At 40.0% G+C, this 14,837-nt stretch overlaps 1 protein-coding gene and 1 long non-coding RNA gene across 5 annotated transcripts in view; one reads left to right on the top strand and one right to left on the bottom strand.

Annotated features, from left to right (window-relative positions):
• The window catches only part of LOC138442276 (uncharacterized), a 257,527-nt gene that overhangs the window by 55,458 nt on the left and 187,232 nt on the right, over window positions 1–14,837 (bottom strand). The window lies entirely within an intron of this gene.
• Window positions 1–14,837, top strand: part of SYNPO2 (synaptopodin 2) — a 203,343-nt gene that overhangs the window by 159,918 nt on the left and 28,588 nt on the right. For all 3 annotated transcript variants that reach the window (XM_069593383.1, XM_069593382.1, XM_069593384.1), the window contains exons 2-4: window positions 3,034–3,185; window positions 6,398–7,197; window positions 9,601–11,786. In XM_069593383.1, coding sequence (XP_069449484.1) covers window positions 3,034–3,185; window positions 6,398–7,197; window positions 9,601–11,786 — 3,138 coding nt within the window. The remainder of the gene's footprint in view (window positions 1–3,033; window positions 3,186–6,397; window positions 7,198–9,600; window positions 11,787–14,837) is intronic.

The following is a 14,837-nucleotide window of genomic DNA, read 5'->3' as shown; positions in this document are numbered from 1 at the left end:
GTAAATGTTAATGGTTTTTATGTCCAAACTTATTCTTTTTACTGACAAAGTATTTCATTTTAACAAGTAAGAATATTCTCAGGGGATAAATTTTTTCTTAGATTCATAATAATGCACAATTATACAAATTGGAAAAATGCATAATTGTATACAGAAGGTGAAGATCTTTTATACACTAATAAATGTTTATTCTTCATAATACACCTATGAACAGAATCATATTGGTTAAGCTGGTGATTGCAAGGGATATGTCTGGGCACAAATGACCCTGGCAGATAACCTTTGTTTAGTTTAGTCCTATCAAAAATAGAGAAAGAGTAGTCCTTTAGAAAAGCCCTGTGGCAAGGAAAATATCACCATATTTAACATGGTTCATGAGGGAAAAATATTTCCTGCTGTTCAGACAATTGTAAAAGGTCAACTAAGCACAATCACAGCAGTTGATTCCGAATGTTGACCTCAGAATGCACGCTCTGAAGGAATGCTGATGGCTCCTACCATGGTGCTTTTGCTTATTTGGATTCCACTGAAAGCTCCACTTGACAAGCACAATGATGAATTGCACTTTTCCCATCAAGCAACACATGTTTGGATGATAGACAGCTCTGTTAAGTTGAGGATTTGTTTATCTTCCAAGAACCAATTTTTCATCTTACTCTGCAAACCCATGAAGCTGCTTAAAACTCTTATAACTTATTGCTGATAAATGGAGCATCAGCTTCAAGATTGACCTCGGGGAAGGGGACACAGGATATAATGATACATCTGTTTTATCACCATAAAGCCTCTTTGGTCTTCGAAAGGATGAACTTTCTGTTCATATACTAGTACATCTGACTCCACTGAATGAATGATTTTATGCTTCAAAAACATGTTTTATTATCTTTTTTGTTATCTATTTTTAATCTATTTTATTATCTTTAAAAAATTAAATTTAAATGAATGAAATATCCCTAACTTATATGTTCATTGTTGAGTATTGTTTTGTCCTTGATTTATTAACAACTCTTTCATGATTCTCCATTATAATAATTTCATGCAAGGCAGCAAAATAAGTATAACTGGCAGTCAATAAACAGATATTTTTCAAAACTGGATAACTATTCTTTTTCTCATTGTTTTGGCTGCATCTTTAAAGCCTTGGAAATATTGAATTCATTTAATTTTTGCAATAAATTGTTGTGTGCTTTCAAAAAAAGAAGGAATGAGATTGATTTTTTTCAGAAAAGGGAAAGGCCGCCTTATAATTTATGACAATAAAAGAATAGACCCGCCCAGAACAAAACAAACTGAAACACTTCAAATTTCATTAGCATCATTGTTCTGGCACTTAAAGATATGCTTCTGCCTCCAGGAGTATCATGTAAAATGTAAATAAACATGGAGATATAAACTTTAAAGCTATATCAGTCAGCAAATTAATTATCATTTAAGACCTTAGCAAGAATTAGGGGGCAACTGTTAGAGATAAACTGAAATACATTTTGTGCCCAATCAGAAGTGAGCCTGGCTATGAAATCACTCTAAGAAGTGCTGCTCACCTGGTTCTGAGCTCTTTGGACTCATAATCTTGAGTTTAATAGTCAAACAGGGATCCCTTTGGTGGAAAACAGAAGATGATCTTAAAGTATTCCTAACTTTGAGATTGTGTGATCATGATACATGATTCATTAAAAACCATTAAATTCACATTGTAAAATGAAATCTATATCATTTAGGGTCCCAGTAGAAAATAGGTGGCATATTCAAAGGAGTAATTAAAGATAATATAGTACAGGCTCGTGGAAGCCAACGAATGAAAACGAAGCACCCAGAGGTCAAGAGCAGGAAGCTATTATTACCCTTAGGTCTGAAGAGGCAAGGAGGTGGTGTGTGTTATTGGAACACAGCAAGAGTTAAGGCATGGTGGAGTGACAGACAGACAGGAGCTCTGACTGTCTACATCGAGGAGCAAAGCCATTGCCAAACCGTGGCCCAGAGGTCCAGCAGAGAGAGCATTTCCCTGCCCTCTCAATTCCCTTGCTCTTTCTCTCTTGTTGGAGCTTCCTGTTGACCAGCGCCAACCAGGAGTCAGCATGCAAGGGAACTTGGCCACTGCAGTCTCTAGAGGCCAGAAAGCAGAGCCAGAGAGGGTAGAGGATGGGCTGAGGGAGAATGACTAGCACAACATTTTACCATAATCGTAATTACACAGAATGTTAACCTTCAGGGAGGACTGTTGCTACGCCCCACTCAGGACTGGTGGGAGCTCTCTGCTGCTATTCTACTCCTCTGAATTTCTCTCCTTCCAGCATCTGAAAGTTCTCTTCAAGGTTTTTAGTCAGTTCTTGTTCCACTGAATCTGTGCTAGAATATGATGCAGTCCTTAAGCAGGGCTGTTTTTATTTTTTGCAAAATAATCTTTTTTTTCTTCCTTTTTTGCTAAAGTTTGCTTATTATCAAGTCTTGAATAACTGATTTCAATGAAGGATTTTCCCTTTGACATAATTCTTAACATCTTGCTGCCTAATATCCCCCATTTTACTGGAAGGACTTTCATCAGTTTATTGAGCTGTATAGCTCTCTCCTTAAACTCATTGCCCTGCCATACATCTTGGTGTTCCACCCACAATGAGAAGGCTCTTAAAATTTATTTTAATGAGAGAAGCCATGTTATGATTAGATCAAGCTTCACAGTATGAAATATTTGTTTTTAATCTATAACTAAGTTAAACATCTGTCTTCGCCATTCTTCACTATTCTTTATTTCATTATTCTTGTTCCTTCACCATAGATTTACTTTCTTTTTTGTCTGTTTACCTAGAAAGCTATGAATTGAATGTTTGATAGTATGGTATGTAATAAATTGTAACAGGGGTGAGAAGTGTTTGAGATTGTCTTATAGGTTAACAGGCGAATTAAAACTCAGGGCTGATTTTAGTTTGCAGATCTATTTACTACTCTCAAGTAAAAATTTCTCCAAGACAGTAGCGTGTTTTTTTTTTTTACAAGTTATATAATTCTAATTATTGCGTCCTTTTTTACTCCACTCAGATCAGAAGCCAGAGCAAAGCCTCCGGGTCTGGGCTCTGTGAGGGGGATGAAGTGGTTTCTATCAATGGCAACCCTTGTGCAGACCTCACCTACCCAGAAGTCATCAAGCTCATGGAGAGCATAACAGACTCTCTCCAAATGCTCGTCAAAAGGTAAAAAGATTTGTTGGGATATTTATTTTCTCTTGAAACTACATGGCAACAATTACAGTTCCTACTGTCATGTAAACTGTTCTCTATGGGGAAGTGAGGGTGCTCTGGATGTTAGTATAAACAGAAAAACCATAGTGTTTGGAAAATGGTAATTCTAATCAGCTGAATTTTCTGGTTAATTGAGAATTAACTTGAAAAGTTTGTTTCAAGAATTTTGTTGAAAATCTTAGGTATTTTAGACCACTTTCTTAGGAAGCTTGGCTTTGGTCAACAGGAAGTCCAACAAGAGAGAAAGAGCAAGGGAAATGAGAGGGCAGGGAAATGCTGTCCCTGCTGGACCTGCTGGGCCACGGTTTGGCGATGGCTTTGCTCCTCGATGTAGACAGTCAGAGCTTCTGTCTGTCTGTCACTCTACCATGCCAGGGATAAAACTCATGTCTCCCACATTGCAGGCGGATTCTTTACCACTGAGGGGCTTCCCTGGTGGCTCAGATGGTAAATAATTCACCTGCAATGCAGGAGATCTGGGTTATATCCCTGGGTCAGAAAGATCCCCTGGAGAAGGGAATGTCAGCCTACTCTAGGATTCTTACCTGGGAAATCCCAAGGACAGAGGAGCCTGGCGGGCTACAGTCCATAGGGTCGCAAAGAGTTGACACACAGAGACTAACACTTTCACTTTCACTTTCTTTACCACTGAGTCATCTAGGAAGCCACATACAGCGTTACCCCTTTGGTAATCATTCAATATGATTCCATTTCTATGCAAACACGAACGTACTTTGGCCAAAATTTTGTGACAATAAAGAAATCTCACCATTCTCTCACAATCTCCCATCTAAACGTTTACCCTCAAGTCCAGTGTGTAAACCACTGAGATTCTACTTATTTATAAAGCTGCCATTTGCTTTTTCGAGGGATCTAATAGAAACCTTGCCAAGTATAGTCACAGTGTTGGCCATTATTACATTTAAATCTCTGAGGTATTTGAAGTTCCGTCTTTGTAAAGGTTTAATCACATCCAAAATAGGAGAAAAACCTTTTCTAATTTATTCCCCTTTAGTGTCTTTGCTGATTTAATGAGGCCAGTCTCTTCAGAACACACTTGTAGAGTGGAACATCCCCTACTAGTTCTTGTTTTGATGACTGTCACTGGGAAAGTCTTTGGTTGTTTAAAGCTGAGTCTTAGGTACAGATTTACTTTTAAAAGTAAATGGACTAGTTTTCTGCTACTTTTAATAACTGGAATCTTGATTATTATTATTTTATCTTAAGTATTTTTATTTTTACAAAATAAATAAATAATTGCAGAGATTTTAAATGAAATCTCTAATTAAAATCATCCCCAAAGTAATTATCACCATCATCACTACCATCCCTACAAATCTGGATATCTGAACATTGTCTCCTGGAATTAAATATGTCTCTTGCTCATGTAACTGTCATCTGTCTCTAGAGGACAAGTGATTTACTTTTCCTGGGCTATTACCCAGAGATAGCTGGGTCAGACTATCAACATTGTCTCTATTATTGTAAATTTTATTTAAATGTTTTATACACACACACACACACATATAATCATGACACATAAATTTTGGAATTAAGTACTTATGTGCACTGAATGGAAATGAGCATTTTAAGGTATAAAGCTTTATTTAACCTCTAATTCTTTTATGATTTGTATTCATGTATATCTATCCATTTTATTTTGGCTACCAATAAATGTTAATATTTATCTGACCCATTTGCCTGTATTACAGTCTGTAAAGCTGGAATGAATTCACACTACTCTCTTCTCAGCTTCATAATTTATTGCTAATATAATTCAAAGTGATTTAATCTACTTCTATCTCAAGACCTTCCTAAATTAACTCTGCCCTTTTGAAACACTTAAATTTCAGTTGCATAGAGTGTATTCATCACTTCCTATATAAGAAATATTTAATTTGCTTTCATCATGTTTTAAAAATACTATAATTTTTTTTTTTTGCTATTACCAGGAAGCTCTACAGATTATTTGCACAGAGAAAGCTGCGTTTCATTTGATTGTTAGCTTGTGCTTTGTTTATTTTTGTTTTGCTAAATTCAGTGAAAATCAAAGTCAAGAGTAATTATTTTGAATATTGGTCTAAATTTTACTACTACATAAATTCTAAGGTGAATTCCTTCGAATATAATAGAAGTATGGGCTCACTCCCTTCAATAAATGATCCTGCACTAGTTAGGGTACTTTTGAGGGAAAAAGAATGGGACTGAGATAGATGCCACTGCTTCTTTAAAAAATTTACAAATGTAAGAAATGAAAGCATCTCCTACAGCTGTTCTGTGAATGATGCTTCTCTTCTAAAAGCAGTAAGAGTTTAAATTAGAGTTTCATGCAAGAAGTCATTTAACCCTTAACTGACTTTGCTTCTTGCAAACACACATTTGCAAAACCAGCTGGGAACAGTTAAGGTCAAAATAAAAAGACTGTGGTGAACAGCTGAGGGCTCCTTATCTGAGCGATTAAGGAACAGTTTGACTTCAGAGATCCTATAAGGAAAATGCTCCAAGTGACAAGTTCAAATAGAGAAGGAGAGACATTTCAGATTATAAATACTCCATGACTCAATGATTCATTGCAGCATGGAAAGGATTTCTTTTTGCACAAGAGTACTGGGCTGGGGTCCACTTATTACAAAACACATGCTCACTGGAGCTTAAAAAACAGCTTCTATTTCATTCCTTTCAAGAAAGCACAGCCTCTAAAAGGATTACTTGAGTTATCTGTATACTAATATTGCTCTGAAGCTGCTGAATATGTTTATAAAACTTTACAATATGCAGACCTAACTCAATCAATGAGACAATGCTTTGTCATATTATAACAAACATGATTGTTTGAAAACACCCCAATAATTATAGGTGAAGGGCATCCATATAGCTATAACCTATGCTTTAAAAAAAAAAAAAAGTGAATTTAGGATGGATTTTGGTTTTATAAACTTTTGTGAGCATTTTTGCTTTGCTTTACAGACAAGTTTATTTGGAAGATCTTTAAATAATAATATAAACATGTTGCCAAGTTCTGTTTTCAAATATGTTGCAGCTGACATTTAGGAGGAAATATTTTTACTGTATTGTGTATTAGACATCATACAAGTGTCAGGAAGTTCTTTGGCAGGTGTAATACACTCTGATTTAACTGTCTGGACTAATTTTCCTGTGTGCAGACCATCCAGTGGAATAAGTGAAACTTCGATCTCTGAAAGTGAAAACAAAAACCAGGAGAATGTCCCCCATGAAGGGTACGTGGAAAGTACCACCCTACAGATTCGACCAGCCACGAAGAGCCAGTACAGAGAGTTCTACATGGTCCCTGTCAAGAGTGGAGCTCCTCTAGCTGAGGAGCAAGCGAGTGGTGCTGGTTTGTCTGGGAGCATAAAAGAAGAAACAGGCCTGGCCCCTCACACGTCTGACTCTGAAAGTGGACGCTCACCAGAGGAGATTATCTTCAGTGAGAAGGCAGAAGCAGGGCGGCCAGGCACTGTGGTTGAGCTGCAACTGTCCCTGTCACAAGAGAGACACAAGGGCACGAGCGCCGCCGTAGTGGCTCTCCTGGGAGCAGAAAAATCTAAGTCTCCTGACCCAGAGCCTAATTTACAGCATGACGGGATTGTCCACATAAATTCTGCCCCCACTATCGAGAAGGAGGACCCTCCTCTGAGGTCCAGCAAGACAATCCAGATCTCCAGTGGCCAGGGGCTGAGAGTGATCCAGGGAAATGAAGCGGCAGACACGGGGCTGCCCCGCGTGGAAGTGATCTTCGACTGCTCTGACAGGCAGAAGACGGAAGGGTGCAGGCTTCAGGCAGCAAAGGGGTGTGTGGATTCTCCAGTGGAAGGAGGGCAGTCAGAAGCACCTCCTTCTCTGGTATCCTTTGCAGTCTCATCAGAAGGCGCAGAGCAGGGAGAAGATCCACGCTCAGAAAGGGATCACAGCAGACCTCACAAGCACAGAGCGCGCCACGCACGTAAGTCCTGCCCTGGGAGCACTGCTGGGCAGCTGGAAGGGGCTTGGGAGCTTAGGGCGCTTTGCTGCTGGTTCGCCTGCCTGGATTTTTTCTTTTTAAGGTTTTTCTTATGTCTTTCATTGGCTTTTTTTTTTTTTTTTAACTAATGCACAAAACAACAAACATGAAATTGTAGAAAACACCAATTTCTGAACTGGAAGTAATAAGTTTTAACTTTGTAGTAGATTTGAATGTTTTTAATGCACTTTCTTTTCTTCCCAAAGACATGGGGACTGTTAAAGAAAATACTAAAGTTAATGTGCCTTTTTTGATTTGTCTCATATTCCATGTTAAAATAGCATTTGAGAGTCTTTGCAGTCATGTGGATGCGGAGTTTAAATGTCAAAAACGGTTGAGTTTGCTGCGGAGAGGTGTCTTTAAAACACAGGCTCAACCACTGATATTAAAAGCAGATCCTCGTTTTGAAAAAAAATCATTGTGCAGCATGATGATGCTTGCAGAAGGGAGTTTGATGGACAAGGACATGTGCAAGACTGAGCAGTTACATGATCCTCTCCGTTTTGTTAAGTCTTCACTAGACTGCAAAGCATCTCATCTACCTTCTAGACACAGAAGTCAATCCCCAAGGCCGTGTGAAGTCATTTAAATGTCTCCCAACTCAAGATATATTTTAAAATCAAGGCCTTTTATGGTGTTTTATTTTACCCAGGAGAGTGATTACAGAAAGGCGGATGAAGATAGGAATGGCAGTTAGGTTTTATGATTTCTATAATTTTCTCTCATGAACTTTTTAAAAACAAATTTGGAATTTCCTTTAGGCATTTGAGGAGGTAAAGATTGACTATCAAAGGCACTTGAATGTATGAGTGATACACAACAGTAATAATCTTGGTTATTCAAAGTAGTATATTAATTCTCCTTACTGTTATTCCTTTTAAAGCATATTTTTAGCGTAACCATGTGTAGCTGAATTGACAAGTGCTGTTAATCATTCCTTATACTTTAAGCATCTGTATGCATCTTCACATTTATAGCATATTAAACAAGTATAGTAAGGCAGCACTCACATACTTTACATGTTGGCAGTGAAGTTAGCAACAACTGTGCAACTGTGACTGTCAATTTAATAGTAAGTTGTATAACACTAGTCAAAAAAGGAATTACATTTAGGGATGACCATGCTTTTTACTGTTTTCTCTAAGTAAAATTTGATTACCAGTGAATATCTGTAATTTTGTTGTAAAACTATTTTGAGTCTATTTTATTTTTTTAAAATTAACCATTAAGTCTGATTTTTTTTCCCCAGTCACAGAGGTAATTTTCAATCAAAAAAAAATTTTTTTAATGTCAAATTTTTACTTAACTCTTTTGAGGAATTCAAAAATTATCTGTGAATCATGCTTATTTTTATCATTGATAGTGCTATAAGTTAACTTGCCACCAATTTATTTTTTATAACAATATTAATATTAAAATTTTAAATATAAATTTTTGTTTTTCTAAAACTGTCAGGTTCTCATTACACATGACTTGATTTCTGTATCATTTCTACCCACAGCTATAAAGGTTGCTAGTAATATAATTTAAAATTTCCCCAAGATTTACACTTATTCTTGCTGTAACTAAAGTAGAATTATATTTCCAAGAGAGCGATGCATTTATGAACAACTTTATCTAGACAACTTTGTAGCTAAAGTTTCTTAGATATAGTCACAATAACTTTATACTCTGAATTATTGTTAATTATTGATTCAGTACCTTCAATTATTATTCATTACCTTTTAAAATTTATTTTTACTTAGTAGCTATGAATGCAAAGACTTTGGGGGAATGGCAAACTAAAAAAAAAAGAAAACCTAAATATTTAAACTCATTATATTAAAAGATTTAAGTAAACAATATTTTCTTATTTCTCCCTCCCTCCTTTTTAAAATGCTTGGAAATGTTTTATATCAACATTTTATTTTTAAAATATGAAAATGCAAGGTATGTCCTAAGTTATTTTTGGAAAATATTATTATGTCCTTCATTTATTTCCATTGTAATTTTAATTATATCCAATTAACTGACATTTATTTTCCAGTGTTTATTGTTAAAGTTTAAGGAGCTATACAGAAACAAACTATGAGACATATTCTAATCAATGTAAAAATGTATTTGTAGAAAAAAATGAAGTGACATATATATGTAAGTTATATCTATATTATATCATCATATATATCAATATAGAAGTATACATTTTGAAAGAAGAAAGAGAAATGAGTTGGATTGCATCACAATTTAGTACCCAATTGTAAACATGTTTTTTCTGTATTTCTTTTCCCCCAGGAGAGTTGATTTCTGGATTGCTATGCAGTCTTCCTTGAACTCATCAACTCAATGTAATCTTTGTATTTTCCCTAGGGCTCAGGAGGAGTGAAAGCTTATCAGAAAAGCAGGTGAAAGAAGCAAAATCTAAATGCAAAAGCATTGCCCTCCTTCTGACAGATGCCCCCAACCCCAACTCCAAGGGGGTGTTGATGTTTAAGAAGCGTCGTCGGAGGGCCAGGAAATACACGCTCGTCAGCTACGGGACTGGTGAACTTGAGCGAGAGGCAGAGGAGGAGGAGGAAGACGGCGACAAAGAGGATCCATGTGAAGTAGCGTTTCTGGGTGCAAGCGAATCGGAGGTGGATGAAGAATTGCTGTCTGACACTGACGACAACACACACGTTGTGAACTTTGACTGGGATTCTGGTCTAGTGGACATTGAAAAGAAACTGAACAGAGGGGACAAGATGGAGATGCTGCCAGACACCACAGGCAAGGGGGCCCTCATGTTTGCCAAGAGGAGGGAGAGAATGGACCAGATCACAGCCCAAAAAGAGGAGGAGAGGGCGGGTGGAGTGCCAAGCAGAGAGCCAGACGCTGCCCAGACAGCAGGCCTGAGAACCGTGACGTCTTACCAAAGGAAGGAGGAAGAGTCGGTGAGAGTGCAGAGCTCTGTGAGCAAAAGCTACATTGAGGTGAGCCACGGTCTCGGCCATGTGCCCCAACAGAACGGCTTCACTGGGGCGTCTGAGACAGCAGAAGCTCAGAGGATGATCCCTGTGAATAGAACAGCCAAGCCCTTCCCAGGGTCTGGGAACCAGCCGGCAACCCCCTTCTCTCCAAGCCGAAACGTGACAAGTCCCATCGCTGACTTTCCTGCGCCTCCACCTTACTCTGCAGTCACACCCCCACCTGAAACCTTCTCCAGAGCAGTGTCGAGTCCAACAGCTGGCCCAGCACCGCCCCCTCCGTGGCCCCAGCCTGCCCCATGGTCCCAGCCGGCCTTTTACGATTCATCTGAACGAATAGCTTCCCGGGATGAAAGGATTGCGGTGCCAGCAAAAAGAACGGGGATATTGCAAGAGGCCAAAAGGAGAAGCACGACAAAACCCATGTTCACTTTTAAAGAGCCCAAAGTAAGCCCCAATCCTGAACTCTTGTCACTTCTTCAAAATTCTGAGGGTAAAAAGGGCCCTGGAGCGGGAGCAGATTCCGGACCTGAAGAAGACTACCTCAGTTTAGGAGCAGAGGCTTGTAACTTCATGCAAGGATCCTCTGCAAAACAGAAGACCCCGCCTCCTGTCGCTCCAAAGCCTGCTGTCAAGTCCTCATCCTCCCAACCAGTCACTCCGGTTTCTCCAGTCTGGTCGCCAGGAGTGGCTCCAGCGCAACCTCCTGCCTTCCCCGCATCCAGCCCGTCACATGGCACCGTGGTCTCCTCCATCAAAATCGCGCAGCCTTCTTACGCTCCCGCCCGGCCTGCAAGTGCTCTGAACCTGGCTGGTCCTTTCAAAGGCCCACAGGCAGCGGTAGCCAGCCGGAACTATACTCCCAAACCAGCAGCTCCCACACCGACAGTGAACACTGCTCATGCTGGTGCGGTGGGAGCATCCAATGAGCTTCCAGGAATGAGTGGGAAGGGAGCCCAGCTCTTTGCTAAGAGGCAGTCAAGGATGGAGAAGTACGTGGTAGATTCGGACACCGTGCAGGCCCACGCTGCCCGGGCTCATTCTCCCACCCCGTCTCTCCCTGCCGGTTGGAAGTACTCCTCCAATGTCCGAGCGCCTCCGCCTGTGGCCTACAATCCTATCCACTCCCCCTCCTACCCACCGGCTGCTGTCAAGTCTCAGCCATCAGGCCCACAGGCCTCCAAGACAGGCAAGAAAAAGGGCAAGAAACCCCTCAATGCTTTGGATGTCATGAAGCACCAACCCTATCAGCTTAATGCGTCCTTGTTTACTTTCCAACCTCCAGATGCGAAGGACGGCCTCCCCGCAAAGCCATCGGTTAAGGTCAGTTCAGTGCCAGCTGCGAAGCAAGCTCTTCCTCCTCGGCCAGTGAACCCTGGCTCGCCCACTGATGTGCAGGCCTCCTCTGTGTACTCCGTGCCAGCCTATACCTCTCCACCTTCCTTCTTTGCTGAGGCCACCTCACCGGTCAGCGCTTCCCCAGTGCCCGTGGCCATCCCCACCTCTCCAAAGCAGGAATCAGCCTCAACATCCTACTTTGTGGCACCAAGGCCAAAGTTCTCAGCAAAGAAGAGCGGTGTCACAGTTCAGGTGTGGAAACCATCTGTGGTGGAAGAGTAATCTTTTAGCCGAAGCTGAGTGTCCGCTTTGCTTGAAACGAATTGTTTGCGGTGTTAACTTGAGTCCCAGAGAATGCCTAGCAAGTCCTCAACTTACTTAATTTCAGATGTCACCTCCCAATCTGGGTCCAAGAAGCAGAATGTTTTTAATGAGTCAGAAATCTAACTCAGATTGACTTAAAACATATTTATCTTCTTTGCACAGTTAAAAAAAATCTGGGAGCACCCCCAAATAGACATGGGCCATTGTATTAAGTAAGCAGGATACTTAGGGTTTATGCATTTAGCCACAAGACAGTGATCAGTGTTATCAACATTAGGACACAGTCTTTATGTGACAGAACAGCTGTGTTCCTACAGTGAAAAGGTTCGATTATAGTGAAAATATAACATGTATTGACTGATGTTTCCTTTCTAAGTAGTGCTTTATCTCTATTACTAGTATTAAGGGATAAGAAATTTATTGAGGACAGGGATCAGCTCTGGTCTGTCAACCTCAGCCACCTGTTTGATGTCACAGAGAACTTGGGATTGTTGGAATGTACATAGTTTACCAAGGTGGATAAGAAAGGGGGGATTAATAATTACAGAGTGCTTATTATCTACCAGGCTTCTTGCCAGATGTTTTATATATATTAGCTCATTTAAAGACTTCTTTAAAGTAAACTGGCTGGGCAAGAAGGATAATTATTCTTCGAGGTTGATTCCCATCCTCCCTCCCCAATTACTTAAGAAACTCAGTTAGTATCTCTCCAATTGCCCATGAAAGCATGTTTGTTTTCCTCAGCTGAGGCAAGCGGGAGAGTACATCAAGGAGGAACCTATCAAAAGGTGGGTAGGCTTCAGATAAAGGCACATGTGTGACCGTTGTTTTCCTTTTGGAAACCATGTGATTGGGAGGTTACCGACTCTGGGTTACTGAAGGGTTACTGACTCTGGGGGCTGACTGTGAAGCACAAGGAACCCCATGTGTGTGGAGGCTGTAGGGTGAGAACACGCAGTTATTAGCATCATTTCTGAGTGACCTCACGGAGTTTTTTCTTCTGTTTATTTTTTTCTTTCTGACCACTGTTTCTCCCACTGTTCCTGGCAATTCTATTCTTGCACCTTCATTTTATTATCTATATTTGATGGACCAGGAGGATTAAGGCAAGGTTACCTTGTAAATTTGGATTGGTCACACACCATGTCATCATCCAGCTGGCTCTGAAGTCAATAACGTTTCTGACAGTAAACCTGAAGACCTTTCTCATATCTATTTTAAGTCCAAGTCTGACCAACCACGGAAACTATTCAACATGAATTAATGTAGAGAACCACAAAGCATTTTTGACAACTCCAAGGAAAACCATCTTTTCAATAGAAGAGATATATCTAGAGACTTCTCATAAAAGTTTGCCCGGTGTGAGGGTACATGGTACCATGTTAATCCTCTGAAAATATCTGTATTCCTGTTCTTTTTCTGCTGTTACTGTCAATCGGCTATATTTTCACTATCCTATTAAAATATTACTCTCTTCTTTATCTGTTCAATGTACTTTAAAAAAATTCCTGTATGAGCTGTTCTAAGTCATTTTTCCTGATATTTCACTTATATCACTCTCCAAATATCTGAGTTTCTTTTCTGTGAACATTTCCACTTCTCTGTACACTGCAAAACTGCAAGCCATAGGTATTTCTATGATATAACACAGAGGAGAATTAAGTTAGCTACAGAACAATGGGGCTTATTCTTTTTCTCTGGAAAATCTTCTATTGGCTTTGATGGCAATTTACCTAGAGGTTAGAACCACAGGATGTAGCTTGGTCTCTTTTTTTTTTCCCTTTTTGGGAAATCAATTAGGAAGATTCATACGGGATAAAGGAAAAAGCAGTCTATCCATTATATAATACTATTGTTTGTACTACTTGTTTCCTGGAAAGGAAGTCTGTTGAATGCTGTGCGTTTTGCATTCTTTTCTAATAGAACAACCAAAAAAGGCATCTTAAGGTGAAGCAGGAAAAGAGATCATTTTTATAACTTAGCATTCTTAACACAGCATTGAAAGAACAGCATGAATTAGGGAGAAGACAGTGGAACACAAGGTAGTCAATTTGAGTCCTCTGGTTCAAAAGTATCCTAGAATGGTGACGACCCGCAAGTATTCCCAGTTGTCCAGTGGTTTGTGGTATGTAGGAATGAGGAGTGTTTGGGGTCTGTTTCCTGTAGGACAGGTGGCCATCTGAGCAGAGCTACTATTTGGAGTTGATCACTAAAGACACAGCTAACATGGCTGGGACTGTCATGGGTTTCCCAAAAAGCTTCCAAGAAGCATGGCAGATATGCAGTCAAAGCGTCCACAACTTCGACTGGGAGCTGGTAGCATAGCTCTCATCTGGAACCATTCAGTCCCAAATTATGGAAAAGGCAGAGAATCTTCCAGAGTTGTATCCACAGCAGAGTCTAACTTCATCCTGAGAGATGAGGGCATGGAGGGGAGAAGGACTAAGCCAACTCCCTGGAGGAGGAGAGATTTCTTTGTCTTTTTTCCTCAGCCAGGGAGCCCCTGGGAACTTGCATGCAGAATAAGCTGGGTGTGTCACCTCTCAGATTGGAGTTCTGGAAATGATGTCAGTGTGGCAGGTGGGAGACTTAGGACTCATGACATCAGCTTCCTTCCCACTGGACACCCTTTGAGTTCTGGGTGTTGTTGGCTTTTCTTGGTAGCAGATGTTTCAGTTGGTTAGTTGACTGGTTTGAGGGTATGAGGAGGCTTGGCCTTTGTTAGCTTAATTTCTATGCAGAACACCTATGAAGTCAAGTTTTCATCACCAACACAATGGCAACGTTCATTTACTGAGTGCTTGTGTTATGTTAGGCGCCTTATGTACATTATATGGTTTACAGGCACTGGAATATAAAATAAAATGTAACGATAGTCACTGACTTCCTACAAGACCTTATGCAAATTTCTTTCTACCAGTGTCCCCTTAATAATGTCTCTAACCTTTCTTCCTGGAATGTTGTACCATACTGAGTACA

This window comes from Ovis canadensis, chromosome 6 (genome assembly GCF_042477335.2).
Source record: "Ovis canadensis isolate MfBH-ARS-UI-01 breed Bighorn chromosome 6, ARS-UI_OviCan_v2, whole genome shotgun sequence".
In the NCBI taxonomy this organism is placed as follows: domain Eukaryota; kingdom Metazoa; phylum Chordata; class Mammalia; order Artiodactyla; family Bovidae; genus Ovis; species Ovis canadensis.
The sequence above is the reverse complement of the archived record's forward strand: the minus strand, read 5'-3'. Positions and strand labels throughout refer to the sequence as shown.